We start from the raw sequence: 20565 nt of genomic DNA on the forward strand, positions 1-20565 counted from the left end.
CATTTTCTTTGTATTCAAGTGTGTGGAAGCAACTTGCTCTCACTGCTTTAGCAGTAACAATTTTTTCAGAACTTTACCCTGTAAACAGTGATTGATGTATTAGTTTTTACAGCCGTTTGCCTGGTGTACTCAGTGATCTGTAGGTACCTGTCCTCCTGTGAGCATGCTGACTGTCACCTGGAGTGTGGCACTCTGGTCTCCTTAGGGACTCTTTTAATCTTTCAGCATGTATTTAAAGCAAATGTCACAGGGCTCCAGGCTTCTTCAGGTGTCTAGACTTTCTGATTTTTATTATTTGCATCTTGGATTTTGTCTTCACTTACTGGTGGACTGCAAAGTACGTGCTCACACAGGTGCCTTGCCTCTCCCCAAGCATACAGCAAATGTTTATTGCGTGCTTGTCATTTCTTTGCCATTGGCAAATAAATCAGTGACTGAGTTAGGATGGCAATATTCTTGTTAGTGTTTCTTTTTATCTCTAAGATGATTAAGATTTTTTTTTTGTATTTATCTCATCTCCCCTTACATGTAGGGCCAATTAACCTGGATTGATAATTGTTTATTTCTTGTATGTTGTGCAGTGGCTTGTATCTCTTTGCTGCTTTTGGAGTGGGGTGGACTAAAATTGTACTTGCTCAAGGAGTAGTGGCTTTTGGTTCCCTAGAAAGCTCTTCGTAAATGGTTTCTGCATCTGATATTACAGTTCCTGTTCAATTTTATTTTTCTCAGTGAAATAACTAATAACTATCCCCAGCTTTGTGAATTTCTGAAATGTCTCTTGTGTATTGCTAGGTATTTGATTTGATCACAACTACTGTAGGCAATTTTGAAATCACTGTTCTGCAGAAGTAAATTGTAATAGGGATCCAAAGTACTTTTCCTGCTTAGCGCTTTTAGTTGGAATGCTATCTACAAGTTTTAAAAGAACTGTGGAATTGCCAGTAGGCATAAGAGCTCTTAAGTATTTCTCAACTTGACCAGCTTTATTTGACTAATACTGTCTTCCATGAGTTCACATTTCAGTTAAATACTACCATACCAAGCACCTTGCTTGTGACATGTTTTGCTGAGTATCTGTGTTCTAGTTGAGATAGAAAGCTTCAATTTTAATCCAGATTAAAAAAAAAAAAAAAAAAAAAAGTTTAAACACCTCCAAACAATGATTTGTTGTTCAATGAAAAGATAAAGTGAGGTTTACTCAGTGTGTCACAAAAAGCTCAGGTGCCCCCCTCCTTCAACAGGCTTTCAATACAGACTCCTTATGTTATTTTGCCAATTTTTAGCTTTGAGCTTCAATTGAATTATCACACTTTTACATAAGACAGTGAGTACCTGTTGATGTTAGTGATCTTTCCTTTCTTATGCAGTGTAGAATGCAAGAAACTTGCAATGGATATGGGGTCAGGTTAGAGGAAGAGAAGTCCTCAGCTGAAGAATTCTTTTGGCTGGTGTTGGTTGAACGCCTTAAGCACCACGTTACTACATGAACTCATACCCTGCTGTTAGGGAAAGTGGTGAAGAAACAGGGATGTCGCTGGCAGGTTTGCTGTGTCTCTCACAAGTAGGTGAGGGTATCTTAAAAATGAAAATAAATGCTACCAGTTGGTGGTTGTGACTCAGCTCAAGTTCTCTCTAGCATGCTGCTCTTGAGTGTTTGTAGGTTCATCCTTTCGTCAGGTGAGTTGGAGGAAGCTTTGGAAAGAACTGTAAGGGAGTTGTGTACCTGCATTCAATGGAGAAGCCTATGTTATAGAGACATTTGGCTTATTGAAATTCTATACTGAGGGTGTTTAAGCACCAGGTCCAACCGTTCCTTAGAGACAGGGTTTAGTGGATGACTGTGGTAGTAGGGTGATGGTTGGACCAGATGATCTTGGAGGTCTTTTCCAATCTTCATGAGTTTATGACTCTATATTAAACTGAGATGTTGTCAGGTAGATACTACTCCCCCCCCCTTTGTTTTCAGGGTATACTTTCAATGTCCAGACTTAAAATTTGTAGAGGTTCTATAATTTCTGGGCATGGTTCCATGGGTTAAAAGCTGTGTTAAGCATTAAAAAAACACCCTGATTTTGTTCCCTTTTTGCCTGCCTGTAATCTAGGAAAAGGGTCATTTAGAAACAGAAACATGGCATGATCTTCAAACAACTTTGTGCAGGCTTTAGGCCCCTCATCTTCTTCCTTGCACCCAAACATCACTTATGAATGGAAAGTGAGTTGAACTAGAAGGGAATGTCTGATGAGGGATAAGAGAAGGTGTCTTCCTCGAGATAATCTCTAGCCTAAAACTGTTGCTGAGTTTTAAAAGAAGTTTGGCTTCCAGCCCTGGCTGTGTCCCTTTAAGGAATACTGGTTTTAACCTTATTACTTAAAGCTCCTGTGACTTAACCCTCTTAATTCTTTACAGCCAAATGCTCTTCTAAGGAAACTCCAGCATTTCCACCATGGAGGTGTAATTTATCGATACAAAATAATTGCAGAATTGCACTTCTGAGCATCAGCTCACTCCGTGCTTATTTTCTCAGCCCAGATAAGTGTAATAATATTCAGCTTAAGGTGTATAATTAAAAAAATATAAAAAAATAAAAGGAGGAGTTTTACAGTAAAGGCTATATTGGGTCACTCCTGTCCAGGTGAAGTCTGCAACATATAGCCAACCTGGTGCCATCTTTCTTGGCCTCTGCTGAGGAAGGGAGTTTGGGTCTGGAGTTAAACCCATTAAACCATTCCTTTACAGCTTTGTGCCAGCACAATGGTAACGTTTCACTGGGGGCATTTTTTATATCTTTTTCTGTCACTGGGTACCTGATTGAGGCCAGACAACATTGTAAACTTCAGCGATGGAGAGCTGCATGCTTTATTCTGCTCTGCTCTGAACGTTGGCATCCTGAGTGTTCCAAGAAGGTTTCTTTAAATCAATTTTTTTCAGTAAATGCTTGACCAAATTATTCAAAGACTGCTATGCAAACTCATCCCTTTCAGGTTTTTTTTTTTAATTGCTGAAAAGTATTTTTTAAAAGGTATTTCAGAACAGTTCTGTATGGTCAGGTAGTGATGGAAAGGCTGTATCGGAAGAAACTGTGGGACAAATTTCATTTAAGCCATAATATAAACTGAAATTTTCTGCTTGGCCAACTTCCAGTTTCTGAGGAATTAAAATAAAATGTAAATGAATTTGGAGTCATTTGAATGTCTAGAAGGAAATCCTTCATGAACACCTGCTTTTCCTGAGGGATTTCTCAAACCCCAGAACTTGTTTTCAGGAAATACCCAGGGCTTTCTGACTTCCAGTGCCTGTGCTGATCCCCATTTAGCCGTCACTTGGTCTTCTGCTGCAACAGCCACAGTCCTTTGGAACTGGAGCCCCTGTGGGGTGTTACGACTGCAGGTGCACTGGGGATCTGCAAGCTGTTATCTTGGAAACCTTTAATAACTGTTTTTTTCCATCATGCCAGCAGTACCACGCACTAATTGAGATGATGCCAAGGTAGCTTATCAGCTTTGGGTGAGGAGGGAATTTGAGTACTGCATTAACAGCTACACACGTTTTAGAAAACTGCATGTCATTCAGATTCTGTTTAGCCTCCCAATCTTTTGAACTCTTCTTCATCATGCTTTCTTTATAAGCAAGTGGGTGCTGTTCTTAAGGAAGTTGCTTGGCCTCTTTGAAAGGTGCATTTCACGTGACTTTTCTTAAGAGCCTGAGGCCCATAAATTACTAAAAAGCTGAGGCTGCCTTCATTTTCGGAGGTAGGAGTTCAAACACCACCAAAATTGTGATGTTTTACAGACTAATAAGTTCTTGTTAATTATGAAATAAATTCTTTCTATTTTTTTTAGCTCACACATGCCCCAGACTTGAAATCCTGATTTGAGCTGAAACTTATATATGGAAACTTGGACGTGGCATGTAACATGAACAGTAGTTGGTGGGGAGGGGAAGTGGATATGAGACAGTAATTATGTTTCAGCCTTTCCTACCTGGTATAACTTGCTGCGTGTGCAAAATTTTATTAGATTTTCACATATCAAATTAAGTAAGTGGAGTCTGCGTATGCTCCATTTTAATAGCAGATTTTTTTAGGAGATTAACTGCTTAGAAACTCTATAGTTATAAGGCCAGAATGGATTGTTGTAGTAATCTAATATGACCCTCTGTAGGACACTGTATTTTTTTAGTATAACAACCTCGAGTCTTTTAGAAAAAGATCAGTTTCTGAATTAAAATTGACAAAGGATTTGCAGCAGTTCTAGGCAGCCTTATGTTGATTATCATCATACATGACAAATTTATGCTTTTTAAACTGAACCGATTGTTCAGCTTCAGCATCACAGCAGCAGGTGTGCCTCTCCTTGGGCTGGAAAAACTATTAGGAAATTTTGATCCCCCGCCCTGCCAGTACTTAAGGACTGGGGAAAAAAGGGACTTTGGTGATGCCTGTTACTTAAGTGGAGGTTCTTGTCTGTTTCATGGGTGATCTGACTGTAATGAAAAACACTTACATATATTTTTTGGTGGTTGAAACGAGATCAAGACATGCCGCAACCTGCCAGGCTGGCGTGTTAAATCACTGTTTTGTTACGCTTTGGCTAGGTGGGAAGAGTGTGGCTTAGCAGGAGGCTAGCAACAAACCTGTTGTGAATTTGAGTTTGTAGTTACCGTCCTGTAAGTGTCGGACACTTCAGTCAGAGATCTAGAAATGTGTTCAGGCTCTATTGGAGCAGAGCTGCACGTGACTGGAGTGTGAATACACAGGACTTAACCCTGTGCACGCTTGCTGGGGCTGGCATTCTAGTTTTTCTCAGCAGCAGGAAAGAGCTGGTGTCGGAGATGAATTAAGGATTGCATGACTCTAAAAATAACAAGTGATGTACAAAGTTATAGGAAGTAAAAAGAGTAAAAAGTGAAATGCATTTTATTAATAGTTTTTCTAAGTCCGTTTCTTAAACATCACTTTGGGAAGCTTGTGACTGAAGTGGTGGTGCTGGAGCTGTTGGTGTAGGACTTGAAGCAGCAATGACAGGGGTTACGATGGGAATGGAGATATTGGAGGGGATGCCCTGCTCTGGAAAGAGAGCAACAAAGGTGACTGGTGGCAGTATTCTGCCACGTTAGGGATGCAGAATTGTAAAGTGGCGTTAGGGTGGATAAAAGGGAACCAGCTTGGCTGAAATTACTTTGGGAAGAGCCGATAAGAGATTTTGCTGTGGTAACGCTGGAGATCTACGGTGTCCAGGATTTAAATGTGGGTAGAAATCTTGTAATGTGGTTAGAGAGAAGTGTTTCTGGGCATTGTCAGTGTGGCAGGCTAACTCCCCGCAGCAGAGGCGTGCAGTTGGTCAGGGCTGGGTACAGGGCTGTGGTACCTGCCGGTTTCATCATTGCGTAGTGACTGTGGCCCTAAGAGCAAGGCAAATTTAATTGTGGCTTTAAGCAGCACAGAGAATGCTGAGGAGATGCTGGATGTGGACTTGAACTTGGTTTGAGTGACCACAATGTAACCTAGGGGAAATTGAAGAGGTAAACTTGTATACCAGCACCTGCAAAAAGTATATAGAAGCCTTTTGGTGAAGTCAGGAGCTTGGATATGGAGGAAGACATGGAAGTCTGTGAAGCTGCAGGGGCAAATATTAACATCTCACATAACAAGGAAAGGCTTCTCCTAGCAAATGACCCCAGAGCTGATGATTGACCCGATCACTGTGTCAGGATACGGTGAGCAAACACTGAACCTATGTGAGGTGTGGGCAGAAAAATCTGTTTGTAAAGGAAGATGTATCTTGGGGATCAGGAAGTGCAGGGATAAGGCAGGGGTTTGCAACTCGGCAGAAGAGGAGAGCTCTTGCAAAGGATGTTAAAACAGGTAACAGCAGGTGCTTTGATCACACGAAAAGGAGAAACAACCCATCTCGCAGAGGAAGGAATCAGGCCACAGTGCATAGGGACAGGGTGTAAAGATGAGCTGGGTGTGATCCCTGAGCTGCAGTTGTTTCTTGTGAGGGCTGAAAACAATACAGAGATGTATAAGGTGGGAGCAAATCTTCTACACCTTGATGAATATAAGTCAGGTAAGCTCTAGCCCAGAGTGCTAACATGTACAATGCTTGAAATCTAAGTCTGGTAGCTGCTGTAAGCCAGCAGTGGCATCACATAATCGGAGAAGGAGATTGGTGGTTTTTGTGGGGTGGCAGAAAGATAAGGAGATAAGAGAGAAGTGTGGGCAATATGTGCATCCTGATCTCAAAAGCAGAGGAGATTGTGATAGCTTGAGGTTTAAAGTGAGAGTAATAAAAGGTTAATAGATGGAAGCGGTGTGGAAGGTAATTTTGTATAAATGTGGTGTAGGCTTGCAAGAGGCAGACTGCTGGGCTAACCTCTTGGCTCTGTATGAAAACATGCATCTTGCCAATCACCACAGCAGATGTTTCTCTTTGAAGAAGGTTGGAACTGGCAGAAGAAACGTAAGGTGGGTGAGAGACTGGCTGTAGCAGAAGCTACTAACATTAAAAAACTGGTGGGAAAAGCAGATAGGCGTCTTCCGCTTGTGGTGTGGCAAGAAAAGTAGGAATGTGTGTGTCAAACTTGTTTCTAAGCCCAGTCCTAATGGCATAATCGATTTGGAAGTAGAGAAATATAATGCACGAAGAATTAAGTGACCCCATAAGGAGCTGGTATTAAGTAGAGGAGTTACACGTGTAAAGGCAAATAACAGGAATTTCTGAAAAACAAGGAGCTTCATGGAATAAGAGGAATTCTTGTGATTCAGAACTGTGTTGCCAACCAGTATGGGATAATTGTGGGAAGAGGAAAAGGTGGAGCTGTGTGTGCTGGGGAAAGTATTCCGGGTACGAGAGAAGGACGAAGGCATGGGTAAGTTGTCTGTGAATGTAGAAGCCTGCACAGGATGAGCCTACTTGGGATGGACAAGCTCAGGTAGGACTTAATGGGGAGGGTGGAAGTAAATTTGGCTGGCTCTCCCTTCCTTTCAGTCCTTCCAGTGAGAAGAGCAGGAGGCTGTGGCTTCTTCCACCTGATAAACAAGCATTGATGGGATCTATGACTTCTGTTCAGAAATAACTTCAGGAAATTAAGCACAGGATGGGAAAAGCCACTTAAGTTGGAGGATAACATTGGCATAAGGTATAGTAGGTATAAGTGTGTCATGCATTAAAGCCTTGGTTGGAACCTAGGGTCTTTATGAGAATGGAAGCTAGAGGTGGTAACCAGAAAGACCCCTTCCCGTCTTGTGATGCTCACAGCACTGACTTCATTGGGGTGTGAGTTCCTGCTCTGACAACTGTTCATTATAAACAATATATATAAAGGTAAAGTTTTGATGTACCATTTTGCTTAGTTACACATTTTATTAAGAAGAAACCAAACAGCAAGTGGGGAAACTTGCTCATACTAAATTATTACTGATTGTTGGCTGTTTATTTTAATTAATGATTTTGATACTAATGGTATTTACCCTGATGGAATTTCAGTGTAATTTTTATGGAGGCTGAAATACAAGCAAACACATGGGTTTCAGGACAGCCGTCTTGGGTGTAATCCTTGTCAATAGTAACATCTGGTTGTGATTCAGTTCTGTGTACTTGCTGTGTCAAAACAAAAATGGTAAGTGCTGGTGTATTCAGGAGACACAGCTCCTTCAGATACCAGTACTGCCACGGGGAGCAGTCAGCTGCTCTTCCTAAATGATGCTTGGGTATCAGTCTGTAGCTGGATTTTGGAAAACACATTCTGTCTTTATAACCTGAACTTGAAATATCCTTTTCAGCTTCTTTCTAGGGAATATTGTAAGTGATTAGCATCTTAAGACCTTAAGCAAAACAAAAGAAGTCCTGAAAGCTGGTGCCAGTCTCATGGTCCAACTTCTGGAATTTGTCTTTGTCATCCAAGAACCAGTGTTGTCTGAGCAGTTTGTGAATGCCAAGAGTAAAATCAGGCTTCCAAAGAATTCATCTCTAATCTGTATTCTCTTAGATTCCCAGTTCTCGTCTGGGGATCTCATTCAGTTATACTGTAGCTGATATCCTAAGTATTTCTTTTACTTTTCCTTAGTGCTTGCAGTCAGCTTTGTTCTGTCTCCTAGATGTTACGGTTGTCTCTGGTCAAAGCAATTAAATATTTAAATAACATAATGTTAACATTTTCATTAAAACGATTTTTCAAAATTAGACCAATTCTGCTTCATTACTTGGTGCAGGAAAACGCAGGTGCTGTCTTGCCTGGGAGCTTATCTCTTGCTGTAGTATGGTGGGATATATATATATATATATATATATATTACTGAATCCATCACAAATATGCTGTTGCTTTATTTTTGAGTTTCTTTTTTTGGCAAGTATGTTAAACTTCTGAAGTTGAACAATGAGATTTGTTTAGCTCAGTCCCTCTTAGGGCAAGCTTGTGCTCAGGTGAGCTTGACGATTAGCCGTGTTCATTCAGTTGGCTGCTTGCTTGCCATCCTGTAACTTCAGTGAAACTACCTGAAGATAGGGAGGCTGTGATTAGATGGTGATCACTGCTGGTATGGTTAGCCAGCAGCTTTTGCTCCAGGGTGCTTCATGTTGAACCTAAATCTGCCTGGGGAGCATAGAAGCCTTAGTCATTCAGGACACTAGACAGGTGACTTCAGTGCTTTTGTTGACTAAAGAGAGAGAAATACATTCCAGTTGTTTTATTTCCATCTGTAATTCCTGCTCTTTCTTCTTTCTTTGGTACCAGAGACAGCTTACGAGGCTTGGGCAGCTGCTGCATGTGCTTTGTGTCCTGGAAGAAATTAATTGTGAAGAGGTGGACTTCATTTTCAAATAAAATAAAACTGCTGAAGGAACTCACTTCTGAATGAGGTTTTTCTCTTCTTTTCGTGTTTTTTTTTTTTTTTCTTCTTCTTTTTTTTTTTTATATATGCAAGCTTTTCTTGTAAACTAGTTGAACTATTGGTTTGCCAGCCAAGTCAGTTCACCAGCTCAGAGTGTCTTCCAGCAGACAATATGTTGTCTGTCTTCCTGCCTTCTGGTGTTAGGGTACAGCTTACGTTATACATATTTCCTTAGTCATTGACAGCTATGAGCATATATGAATTTAAGTCTGTCTTCTGTGAAATTAAATGGTGCAGGTTTTGTTCACAGTATCAATTAAGGCATTTCCACTTACTTAAAGTAATGCATTTCTCATCCTCGCAGAGCTTGAAAGCAGGGTAATTTATGTCACTGAAATTAGAAGCCTCCTTTCTTCTCTGCCCAGTAGTATTTATCTTCTGCATGTGCAAATTCTGAAAGATTTGATGTTTTTTTTTCTCCTAATCAGGCACAGAGTCAGGAGTAGAGATGCTGTCTCTTTTGATCATGAAACTGAAAAGTTAAGAGAAACCGGTAACCTGCATGGTAACTCACTCCAGTATTTTGTATCCAGGCTGCTTTTTTTTTTTTTTTTTTTTTTAACAATAAGGTGAAGGCTACAACAGGATATTGGAGAGAAGAGGCAGCTTGGATTGCTGTTTAGCTCACCTCCTGGTTGGGGAACCAGGTCACCTGACAGAGCTGTCTGTGTTGCCAGCGTCAGGAGGATTAACCTCTCCGTAATCTCCATGATTTGAATAAGAGATTTTGTTCCTGTCCTCACTGCTCAGTTCAAAGCAGCTGCTGAGCAGAAACTTCAGGGAATCTTCAGCAACGTGTCTGCATTGGTCAGCCGAGAAGGGAAGGAGTAGATGTTAGAGGGTTTCTCCGAGCTGTGCTTCTTATCAGCTGGTTTCCATGTTTGGATGCTAAGTGTGTATAGGTGGAGCTCTCCTCCAGGATCAGGGAGGTTGGCTACAACCTCTGTTGCCTTTTTGCTTAAAAGGAGTTTTCCTTTTTGTTTAAAAGGAGTTTTGTTACATAAATAGGATCAAATATATTTCTCCATCACCATCTTCTGCTCCACCCCCGTCTTCCCCTAGTAAACTTCAGACAGAGGCTTCTGGTTTGCTAATCATATCATAACAATATTTCAGTATGTGTTTTCCCACCTCTCAAGAAAAATTCAGATGATCCAAACAGTCCGAGGTGATGCTTGCCTGCCTGTGCCAGGTCTGGCCAAAGCTAGGAAGGGATTAGATGGCTTGTGTGTGCATCTACCCCAGAGAAACAGTGGTGGTAGTAATAAGGGACCTCACTCTTCAGATTTTGTGGGGCTGTTAGCAGGAGTAAAGCACAATTCTAAATAAGCATCTCAGTATGCTGGCTCCTGTCTTGCCAGAATTAACTTGTCAGCTTGCATTGAGATCATGATTATTGCCAGAGAAGTTGAAGAGGTGAGTAATGAGGTAAAGGGCTCTCTGGAGCATTTTTGACTTGGCGTGTCTTTGAGGCACCGTGTCTGTCACAGGCTGTGGGGCTCCTGAGGGTTGGAGCTAATAGTTTCTGCACAGCCTTTAAGGACGGGTAATTAGATGCGTTGCTGGAGGGAAGATTTTTGTCTGGGCGCTGGGAAGCTGTCATTGCAGCACGTCCCAAAGCTGGCAGGAGATGGCTTACGATTTCTGCTCCTCACCTGAAAGGTGACGTGAGGCTCAGGTGGTTGATCTGCTTTGTGTTGGCTGGGGAAGTCTCCTGAGGCTGGCGGTCTGCCAGCTGGGCTGTGGGACCACAGGAGAAAGGGGGATAGATAACCCTGTGCCTGGGAAGAGCTTCTGCGATGCTGCATCTCACCTGGCTTTGGGAACACCAACACAATGTGACCCGCTCCTCCCCTTACACTTCCACCTCCTTCTTGCTCCTGCACAACATTTAGCCACACAAGCTGCCTAGAATTGGAGGCTTCTGCACTTGTTCTGTTTCCAACTCTATTTCATGTAAAAACTGGAAAATATTTTATGGGCTGTTGGGGCTTTGGATTCACTAGCAGTGCTAATCTGTTACAGGGGGTTGTAAAGTTCAAGGATTGCATGTTGCTACTTTCTTTACTGCTTCCCAGCATCTGTTTCCAGCTCTTCTGGCTGTATGGGTCATGAATATTCTCTTTTTACCCCGGCAGAAGGAACAATGTTGTCAAGCTTATTTCAGCTGCTGCTTATCTGAAATCAGTTGAATGTTTCCTACTGACTTTCAGGAAGCTCTCTCTGGGATCAGCTGTAAGTAAACTTAATAAACCTTCTGCTGTGCAGTAAGGAAGCTCCAAGAGCTAATGCTCAGTGTATAAATGGTGTGAGCTGTGGCTTATGAAATAGCTTGTCAATGCTTTAAGCATTTTATTGATAAGATCTCCTGAAGGTTTTGGGGTAAAATGATGAGCACGTTTTTTAAAATACATCATTCCTTTTGCAGTACAGCCCTTGTCCTTAGTGGTCGTGGTATATGGGTTGTATTTTGACAGTGTGGGTCCTGTTCTGTGCCAGTGTTTAAGTAAAATCGCCATATCCTTCTGCTAGTTCAGAGATTAAGGGAGTTCTGGGTCTTGGGATCTACAGTTTTATGAGTTCCCTCCCTTCCTCTCAGTGAACCTATCCAGTGCTAACTACTCTATTTAAAATTTTGTTTTCAAAACAACAAATAACAGCAAGACCTTGCTGCTCAATACATATTTGCTGAGAGGTGCTGGTGTCAGGATCCTGGAAGTCTGATGTTTGCTGTCCCTTCAGGGAAAGAACCAGTTGCAAACCTTTTCCTCTTGTGTTTTGTTCCCTGTCCCAGTTGCTTTCTCCAAGCTGCACACCTAGTTTCTTTTATTCTTCCTGTCCCTTATCCTTCTAGTAAGATGATTTTGATTTATTTTTGTTTTTGTGAGACACAAGTTTGATTTTTGTTCTAAGAAACCTCTTTATCCCCAATTCCCTCAGCACATATTCTGTAGCACTATTTATAATTTTCCTTTTAATGGGCACTCTTTGAGAAGTTTCTAGACCTGCCTTCACTGTTTGTGCAGGGGTGTGCTAACTACATAACTACATTTCCTTGACCTGTGAATTTCTGCTGTTGAAGTAGTTCAAGGAATATTTCAGGTGGGTGAGTTCCTGAGTTAAGCAACAAGCACAAATGCCTATGACACTTCAGTTCAGGAGCATGCAAACCTGTGTGATGTTAAGTCAGTGTGTCAAATCAAATCTGGTAACAGATTAACCTGTAAATGAGATCCAGATGTCTCTCCAACTGTCTGAATCAATTTTGTCACTGAAAGTGTTTAGAGGCCTACGTACACTGTCTTCTGCATTTAAACTATTGTAGAAAATAAATTGAATTGCCACCCCTTCTGTTGCATGACGTCTTTTAGAGACATAGAGTCTTTTAAACGAAGGCTTCTTTTGCTAGTGAGGGTTGAGTTTTAAATAAAACAAACAAAAAACAACAAAAACAACAAAAAAGAAAAACTGTAAGCACCCTGTGTCGAAAGAATCTGCAAAGCTGGATATTTATTTCAGGTGTACCTTGATAACGGGGTTTTGTTTGGCACGTTTGCAACTCTCAGGGTTTTCTAGCAAGTTTTAAATTTGTTGTGTTTAAGTTTCTAGGTAACCCTTGTTGTAAGGACAGAAGAAGTGGAGCACTGTAAAACTCCGGTGCAGGTAGAGCTGTGCTGTGTGTACTCAGCAAGCTTTGTGCAGAAGCTTGAGATAAGAAGTGTCAGAATCTGTAGGAGGTGTGAAATTACCTGGTTCACCAAAGTCATCAGGCTGCGTACTGGACAGAATAGGTGCGTCTTTGTTCTGATCATTGTGCCATCATGCTGTCCTGCCAGCTTTCTTATTCCTGTGTAGGCTGTGACGATCCCTGCCACCTCTCCAAGTTCGTGTGAATGAGACAGAGCAGGGAATGCTCCAGACAGCCTGCCGCTGTGCTGTCGCTCTGATGCCCACGGGCTATGGCAGTAATAGAGGAGATTTAGACAAGACAGTGACATATAACTTCTCTGTATAAAAAAGCTTGCCTTTTTCTGGATAGATTTCAGTACTTGGCTCACCAAAGTTCAGCCTGTACAGGCGAAGGGGTGCCGAGCCTGAGGCTGTGAAACTTCTGGCAAGAAGCAAATGCTGAGGGGAGGATTCGAGAGCAAAACCAGGCAAGAGGAGACAGCTGCAGTGTTCCTTCAGGGCTGGAAATGTCCCTCGGGTCCAGTGTATGGGGACGTCTGAGCTGTGGAGGGAGGCCACCAGGGTACTTTCTGACTGTGGGTTGGGACATTTGTATGCACGCAGGCTCTAAATACTACACTGCCAGAGGATTTACCAATAAAGCAAAAGAATTACTAGTGAAGTTTGGCTGCTGGGAGGTTTACTGGGATGTGCACCACTTTGTGTTTGCTGTCTACAGTTGTCCTGAAAGTTAAATGGGGTTGATTTTGTCTGTGCACAGGAATTTGGAAAAGCCTTCCAAGGATTTAAATGTTTCCCAGCTGCTGTAAGTCACAGTGCTGTGGGCAGCAGGGGTGGAGTGGCTTTGAGGAAGCTTCATTGAAAATTGTATAGTAAATCAAATAAATTTAGTAGCATTGTGTGTCTCTGGACAGGGTAATGAATTTGCAGATCGTCTGAGCAGGAAGATGCTAATTCACATGAATTAAGAGGGATTGTAATTCATTCTCAAGACATCTGGCAAAAGGGAAATCCCTTGGGTAGATCAATTTGCTACTGCAGGCAACAGAATAGAAGCTCTTTTTTTACTTTTTTGCCCAAGAGAATCTGAGAGTGGTAGTAGATGATTTTTATATGCAGCTGGTTGCTGAAATGAGCGCACCTTGCTTTTATTTGGTTCCCAATGCCTTGAGCAAGGTGAGACAAGTTGTCCTGTGGGCATTTAGAGTGGTCAGATTGAGGAAAGCTCTTTGCTACCTGAACACGAAAGGCAGTGTGAAAGTGTTTCTTTCTTGATTAACTATTAAAAATTAATAAATCACTATTGTTTCTGTTCCATTTATCCTGGAGTGCTTACTGAGGCAGCTAAATCTTTCAGTTCAGTTGAGGTAAACATCATGGTACAGGTGCCTTGCTGCTGAGGCCATCCAGATCCCTCCACAGCTGTTGCAGTCCAACAGGTGATGGATTTTTGAAGGACCATTTCAGGTATTCAGTCAGAAAAATTCTGCCTTTAAAAGCAACCCTAGTTATTCTGGGGCTGATAGAAGTCAGTGCTGGGTTTCTGCTCTTCTTCCTTCTGCTGCCAGAGCAGTTTTCTGGTCAGCCCAGCCCTCCGCTGTTCACACCAAGCCGTAACAAAACGTTATCCTCTGTTTATTGCAAACACAGTCGCAGCTTTTACGTCTGTTGGTCCGTGAAGGTACCCACTGTGTTTCCAACACGTCATTCCTGAAGGCAGCGCACAAAGCACTCTCCTCACTGCTTCAGCGGAACAATGGCTGTGTGCAAACCCGCGGTTTGTTTTCCCTGGCAGAAAGACAAAGCATAATGTAAGAGATGTGGCTTAAGTCTCTCACCTGGCCCTGAGGCTGAAGGAATGTCTTGCTGCAATAACTGCCTTAACTCAGCCCTGTGCTGCTGCCAGGGTTGGAGTCCAAGCGGGTGCTGTGCTCGGCTCCTGCAGGGGCTGTCACGGTGCTGCCGAACCCCTCTGGGTTGCTGGGGGGGCTCCTGCACAATTATTCTTGCTCTGTGCTCATTCAGGAACGTCCTTTCCTTCTGTACCTAGCGTAGATCTGAATGGGTGAGAATGCAGTGGAGCATTTCTTTCCAAACCTGTTTCAGGCTGGAAATGCCCAGGTAGCTGCACGATGCTGAATCCCCATAACGGGCTCGGAAAACCATTAAGCTATTTTTTCATCAAGACCTTCCTTTCTCAGAGTTACAGAGGGATGAGAAGATTTCATGTCACAGTCAGTGTTGCTGTTCTGCTGTTGCATTTAATAGCATACCTCTGATGCTGCTGGGCTTTTATAGGGACCATATGAAACAAGGCTGGGGTCAGGGTCCCTGTACAGCCTCTGCTTCCTCTGTCTTGGAGCACACTTTTGGATTCAGGTAGTGGGAAACACAAGGATTTCTTGCCCACAAATGTGAGGTGAGGATGTGCACGTAAGATGTGGAAGGAAAGGTACTTGTGGGATCCTTAGGGACAGAACAGACCTTGGTGGATGCTCCGGTCTTACACCACTTGCTGGTGTCTCGTGGATTTTATAAGTAACTTTCAAGAAGTGTGTAGGAGGTGCTGAGTTTCTGCCTCTGTGATGAGTTCGTGTTCTAGAGCAGTTGCTCCAGGGTTCAGACAGCAAAGCAGCTACCAAAGACTCAGTAGCTTATGGAAAATGTAGCAGACCTGAGGGGCTAGAGCACCGCCACGCCAGCCTCTCCCTTCCCAAAGGGGTCCCCTCCGTTCCGTGTGTGTGCTGCAAGGACGCTCAGGCACCGAGTTTAGTCTCAGTCTTGGCTGGTACCTTTTGCTCTTTGGCTAGAGCCTTTTGCTGTGGGCTCTCGTTCCTGCTGCGTGAGCAACCTTTGCACCTCATGCCGTGTATCAGCGTGCACTGAGGCCTGAGCACCCGCGGGAGGGGAGGAGAGCGCAGGGCGAAATGGAAACAGGAATCGATTCTGCTGTCTGGCTGTAGAAGTTAGATTACGTGGCCTGCGCTCAGAAACGCATTAAGGCTGCATTCATGTTTCAGGGGGAAGAGGAAACTATTTGTCAATTTGCTGATTGTGAAAACGCATTTTGAACGCTCTGCTTTCTGCATTGATTTTCTTTCTAGGAGCACTAATCATACTGCTTCCTCTCCTCCGTTGCTCTTCTCCCACAGCCCATCCGTGGTGCCTGACTGGCCTCTGGAAGGATGTGGATTTTGTTGTAGTGTGGTGAGTGACCAGCTCGGAAGTCATGTGCTGGGTTTAGTGAGGATGTAATCTTTCGGCCATCTGCTCAGGCACTCCCCATGTCCACATCCCCCTGATTTGCAAGCAAATGTTAAAGGTGAGATTGAATCTGCGGATGCTCAGAGCAGCCGTGCTCCCTTTAACTGAGTACAAGTCTGTTCCTGATCAGGGGGTTGTTGTCTAAACCTTGTAATAATTTGGCATGCTTGATTTTAATCCACTGGCTGGTGTATGGTGCACATAGTCAGGAAGGTGTCCATCAGACGGAGAAGTGTGTAGTAAGAGTATTTGTGTAAAATTGTGGCTCTCTGACATTTGTCCTGCTGTTGGGTTTCCACCACCCCACAATGATTATATACCTCCATTGTGATGTCTGGCTTGTATTTTATCTTTCCTAGCCTTTAAGAGTCTGTTTCATTCTCCAGTCCTTTGTAACTGACAACCACAGAGCCTCTGAAAAGCTAGTTTGTTTGTTTATTTATTTTTTTTTTAGTTTTAATACAGCATCACAGGCAGGACTTCAACCTAAACGTTTTCTTGCTATTTAGAGCAACACCATAATGTTAAGGGTTCCCCAAGGAAAATTGTCTGGATGAATTGAATGCTTGCATCAATTTTCATTGCTTTTTTTTCCCCCCATCTGTCTAGTTTGCATCCAGTTATTTCAGTGCAGTCTGTCTGCTTTCTAATAGCTGTTACCAGCGCTCCTTGAATTGAGGTGCAATACGTGTCTCGCTGATATGCCAGTCTCTTTCTTTTCCCCTTGCAATTAAATCATTCTTTGCTTGCACAGAGGGAGCAGGTGCATGTCAGTGCCTGTGTAAAGCAGCGCTTGCACATGGCAGTCAAAGCTCTAGGCCTCCTTCCTCTCTGATCTTTTAACATTTTCATTCCTCCTCTGCCATTCTTTCCATCCAGGGTTGCAGCGGTGTGGGAGGATTGTGGCTCAGCCCAATTTCGTGTCTGCCTCTGGATGTCTGGGCTTTCTGCACTGCCCTGTTTGCTGAGAGCAGCTGCTTTAAACCAAAGGGGATTTAATGTTTTCAGTTTGCTTAGAAATGCTGCTTCCCCAGAGCTCAGACATTCCCCTGGGATAAGTGGGAGTAAGTCAGGAAATCTTTCATCTGGATCTTTGACTTCTTGTCTTCAGCTTTTTACTTTGGGACAGTACAGAAACAACTGTATCTCTAAACTTAGCACTGCCAGTGCTCTGGAGGATGGTTTCCTTTCTTATGTTTTCTTTTATACAAGGCAGTATTTCATGTGGCTAGATTACAGTCTGCCCTCCTCCTGCTGAGCCACCAGCAGTGTTTTTTCGGTCTTTGTTGTGACGCTGAGTAACTAAGTTCTAATGCTTTGGGTTTCTTGACAACTTCACTGCTCCTCTGCGTTGTTTCTTGGGCACCTGGCACATAGCAGCTCAAGTGAGACAGAATGAGCTGGTGAGGGTACAAAACCTTCCTCCAGGGAAGCAAACCTATTGTATTTTGGGAGCTGCACCTTTGCTGTGCCTTTTACACACCTGTAGGAAGTGCTTGCCTGTTGCTTGCTGTGGAGGCTGTGTCCATCTCCGTGTCCAGGGGATATTCACCCACTCTGGCTGCTTTTTTTGGCAAATAATCTGGGATTTCTGTGCTGAGGGTATGTCCACTTTCCTGCAAACAGCACTGGAGCTTCTTGCAGCCAGGGAGAGAGACCAGCTGAAGCTTAATGCACATCCTCTGCCCTCTCTTTCTGCCTTTCCCCTTCCCTCAAGTACATGCACTAGTTTCTGTGTCCCCTCCCCTTTTGCAAAGGGGAAGGAGAGGGGAAGGACCTGAGGTGAGCTGATGTATGCCCCCTTCTGGACAGTGTTTACTCATTAAATACCTGTTTTTTTGTGGTATCCAAAGGCACCAAGGAAATGCGTAAATTGCTGTCCCCGTTGCTCAGTGGTTAAACAGATTGTTGGGGAGATCAAAAAGGAATCTATGTCTTCAGTCAGCCCCAACCGTTGTATCTTTTCCTTGCACCATTAGGTTTAGCATAAGAAATGGTTCAGGCTCCAAAACGGGAAGAGAATGAGCTTCCTTATTTTGGACCTAAGGCTTGCTGGCCATAGCAGTCTAGCAAAAAGCTACATCCCTTTAAACTTTTGTATAAAACCTCTCTGTCTCACACTGTAACTGGTACCGCATTCCCTTCATACAAGCACCTACCTGAGCTGCAAATGCTCGCAAAGCAGAATTTATCAAATAGCAAGGGTGTTCTTCAGCATCAGGCCCCGCTGCAGCTCCGTGCATGTAACCACGTAAGGGCCTTTTATTTTTCTTTTTACAGGTACTATCTAGAGTGTTTACCTTGGAAGTTAGACCCTGCAAGCATTTAGTAAGTGCCGGGTGCTTTGTTGAAAGGAAATTTACTACATCGGTTCTTCAGCCTTTCCTTTGCTCTCAGGTGTATCTTGCTTCCTAGCTTGTTAAATATGTTTTCTGAGCGTTTGTTTTCCACTGGGAAAACTACCTGGAGCCCGGAGATGTCTCATCTTAGTGCTTACGCTTAGCAATACCTGTGAGGATGTGAGCTTGCAGAAGAGAACTGTAAACAAAATCTCCCCTAGGTAGACAGAACCCTTCTCCATCCAGTGAGATAAGAGCCAGTGCTGTTTTATGTTCTAACCGTTGTTTTCAATAAATACTGTCCTGGAATTGAATTAACAGAGGAGAGCTCTGAAAAGTGACATTTGAATGCAGACTGCTGTTTGTTTGGCGTAATGGGTTAATTTGATTTACAGATGTCATACCAGGGCTACTATTTGGGCTTGGTTGTTTTTGAGTTGTGGTTCAGAGTCTGCTCAGCACTCCTGAAGAGAGATCCTTGGCTTATAAGGAAATCTCAATTTCTTCTGAGTGTCTGTAACCTTGTAAGTGAAGGGGGTATGAAATGACATTTTGCTAAGACCCAAAATAACTTTCTGGTTTGCAGAGGACCAGTTTTGAAATTGTCTTGCATTAGTCATATCATACTGCTTTCCAAACTGCAATCCTATGATTTCCTTTTAATTGCATCATTTCAGAGAGGTGAAATGGGGTACAGAAGAGGCTCTGTCACCAGAACTGTTAAACTGTGAAAATAAGTACAGATTCCAGCTTCAAGGCTTCTACTGGGGGATGTTCTCCAATTAACACGGTATCCTGTGACACTGTCACTTGAATGAAACCTTAGCAGGACAAAATCACTAACAGCCTCTTTTTTTTTTCTCTTTACAGTAAAAAAAGCTAAACTCCAAGGACCACCAGGTAAGCAATTCTCTGCTGCTTGTTCTAATCAGCCTTGTTTGTAGTCATGGTGACTCTAGGAGGCTCAATGCTCCCTCCAGGTTTCCTCTACTCCTCTCTGCTCCTTTGTGTTGTCCTTATGAGGGGCAAAAGCCACCCCAAGAGTCCAGGCAGCCTGAGGATGTGACCTGGTGTCATGGTACTGAGAAACATCTACCTGTTTACCTCATCCACACAGGTGATGGCCGAGGAAAGATTCCTTCACTGTCACCACTTCCCATCCCACCCTGCCCTTTCTTCTCATCCTTCTCCCCTTTCCTGTTCAAAACAAGATCTGAAGATGTCCACCAGGCAGAACTGCCATGTGCCTGACTGGATCAGTGCCTCCTCAGTCCCGGTTGGGACTGCTGGATGGAGCACAGAAGTGGTTCATTCACTTAGGTGGCAGTCTGCATTGGCTGTGATTGGGACTGAGATCCCATCTGCCAGGTTTTGTATCCACATAATGAAATAAAAACAGCTGGTGGCACCCAGGGTTTGCAGTCTAAGCATCTATTTCACTGGGCTAGACAAGGAATCCCGTAGCTAATGAATGTGCTTATTGAATGAAATTTGATTTATTTATTTTACAAAAAGAATAAGCAGTCTGCTTTTTTTTTTTTTTTTTTTTTTTTCTCCTCCTTGGAGATCAGTTTCAGAAAGTCTCTACAAATACTTGTTTGAAATATTGTTACTGAAACTTTTTAAGAATGAAGTATGGCCTCTGGAACAACACCTAGTAAGGAGTTTAGATCCAAAACAACTGCAGAGCTTTATTCATGATGTATTAGTTCAGCTGTGTTCTCTTTGTATGGTGGTGCTCAGGTTATATAGCTGAAAGCTTCCCAGGTCTCTTGTTTGTGCATTTTCTTTTGCCGTCGTCTTGTGCATATTCCACTCGAGGTCAAGAGCTGTGCATGCACCAACCTCGATTTTTTTTTTCAGGATAAGAAAACTGAATGCACAGGCTAGAAGGGGGCAGTACGTACTTGATCCTTTTTCCACGTAAGAACCCTTCTCAGGACTGTATTTGTCCTGTAGTCTAGATGTAGCTCAACTGAAGTGTGTGACTTCACCAGCAAGCCCAGGGCTCCAGGACAGTGCCAATCAATGTAGCTATACATGATGGAATCCAACTTCACACTGCAGAAAACATTTTGATATCACTACATATGTGGTAGTGCCATAGGTTTTCCATCAAACTGTGCTCGTTTTATTTGTTTTGTGAATAGAGGAACTGCATGTGGAAGTGACAGGAATAATTACAGCCTCCATAAAATCCTAATCTATGGAGAAAATGTAAAGGCTAGAACATATTAATTCAGAGAAAAGAAAAATACATGGAAACAGGGAAAACGTATACCAAATACATGACAAATGAAAGTGGATAGGAATGGATTTTTATTTCCATAGAAAAAGAAACTCATGATGGTAAAAGGTGGAAAATGAAAAGAGAAAACATT

At 42.9% G+C, this 20565-nt stretch overlaps 1 protein-coding gene across 2 annotated transcripts in view; it reads left to right on the top strand.

Moving 5' to 3' along the window:
* UNC13B (unc-13 homolog B) overlaps window positions 1–20565 on the top strand; it is a 212014-nt gene that overhangs the window by 5692 nt on the left and 185757 nt on the right. For both annotated transcript variants that reach the window (XM_072030926.1, XM_038170586.2), the window contains exon 2: window positions 19055–19084. In XM_072030926.1, the coding sequence (XP_071887027.1) occupies window positions 19055–19084 (30 nt within the window). The remainder of the gene's footprint in view (window positions 1–19054; window positions 19085–20565) is intronic.

This window comes from Anas platyrhynchos, chromosome Z (assembly GCF_047663525.1).
Source record: "Anas platyrhynchos isolate ZD024472 breed Pekin duck chromosome Z, IASCAAS_PekinDuck_T2T, whole genome shotgun sequence".
In the NCBI taxonomy this organism is placed as follows: Eukaryota; Metazoa; Chordata; class Aves; order Anseriformes; family Anatidae; genus Anas; species Anas platyrhynchos.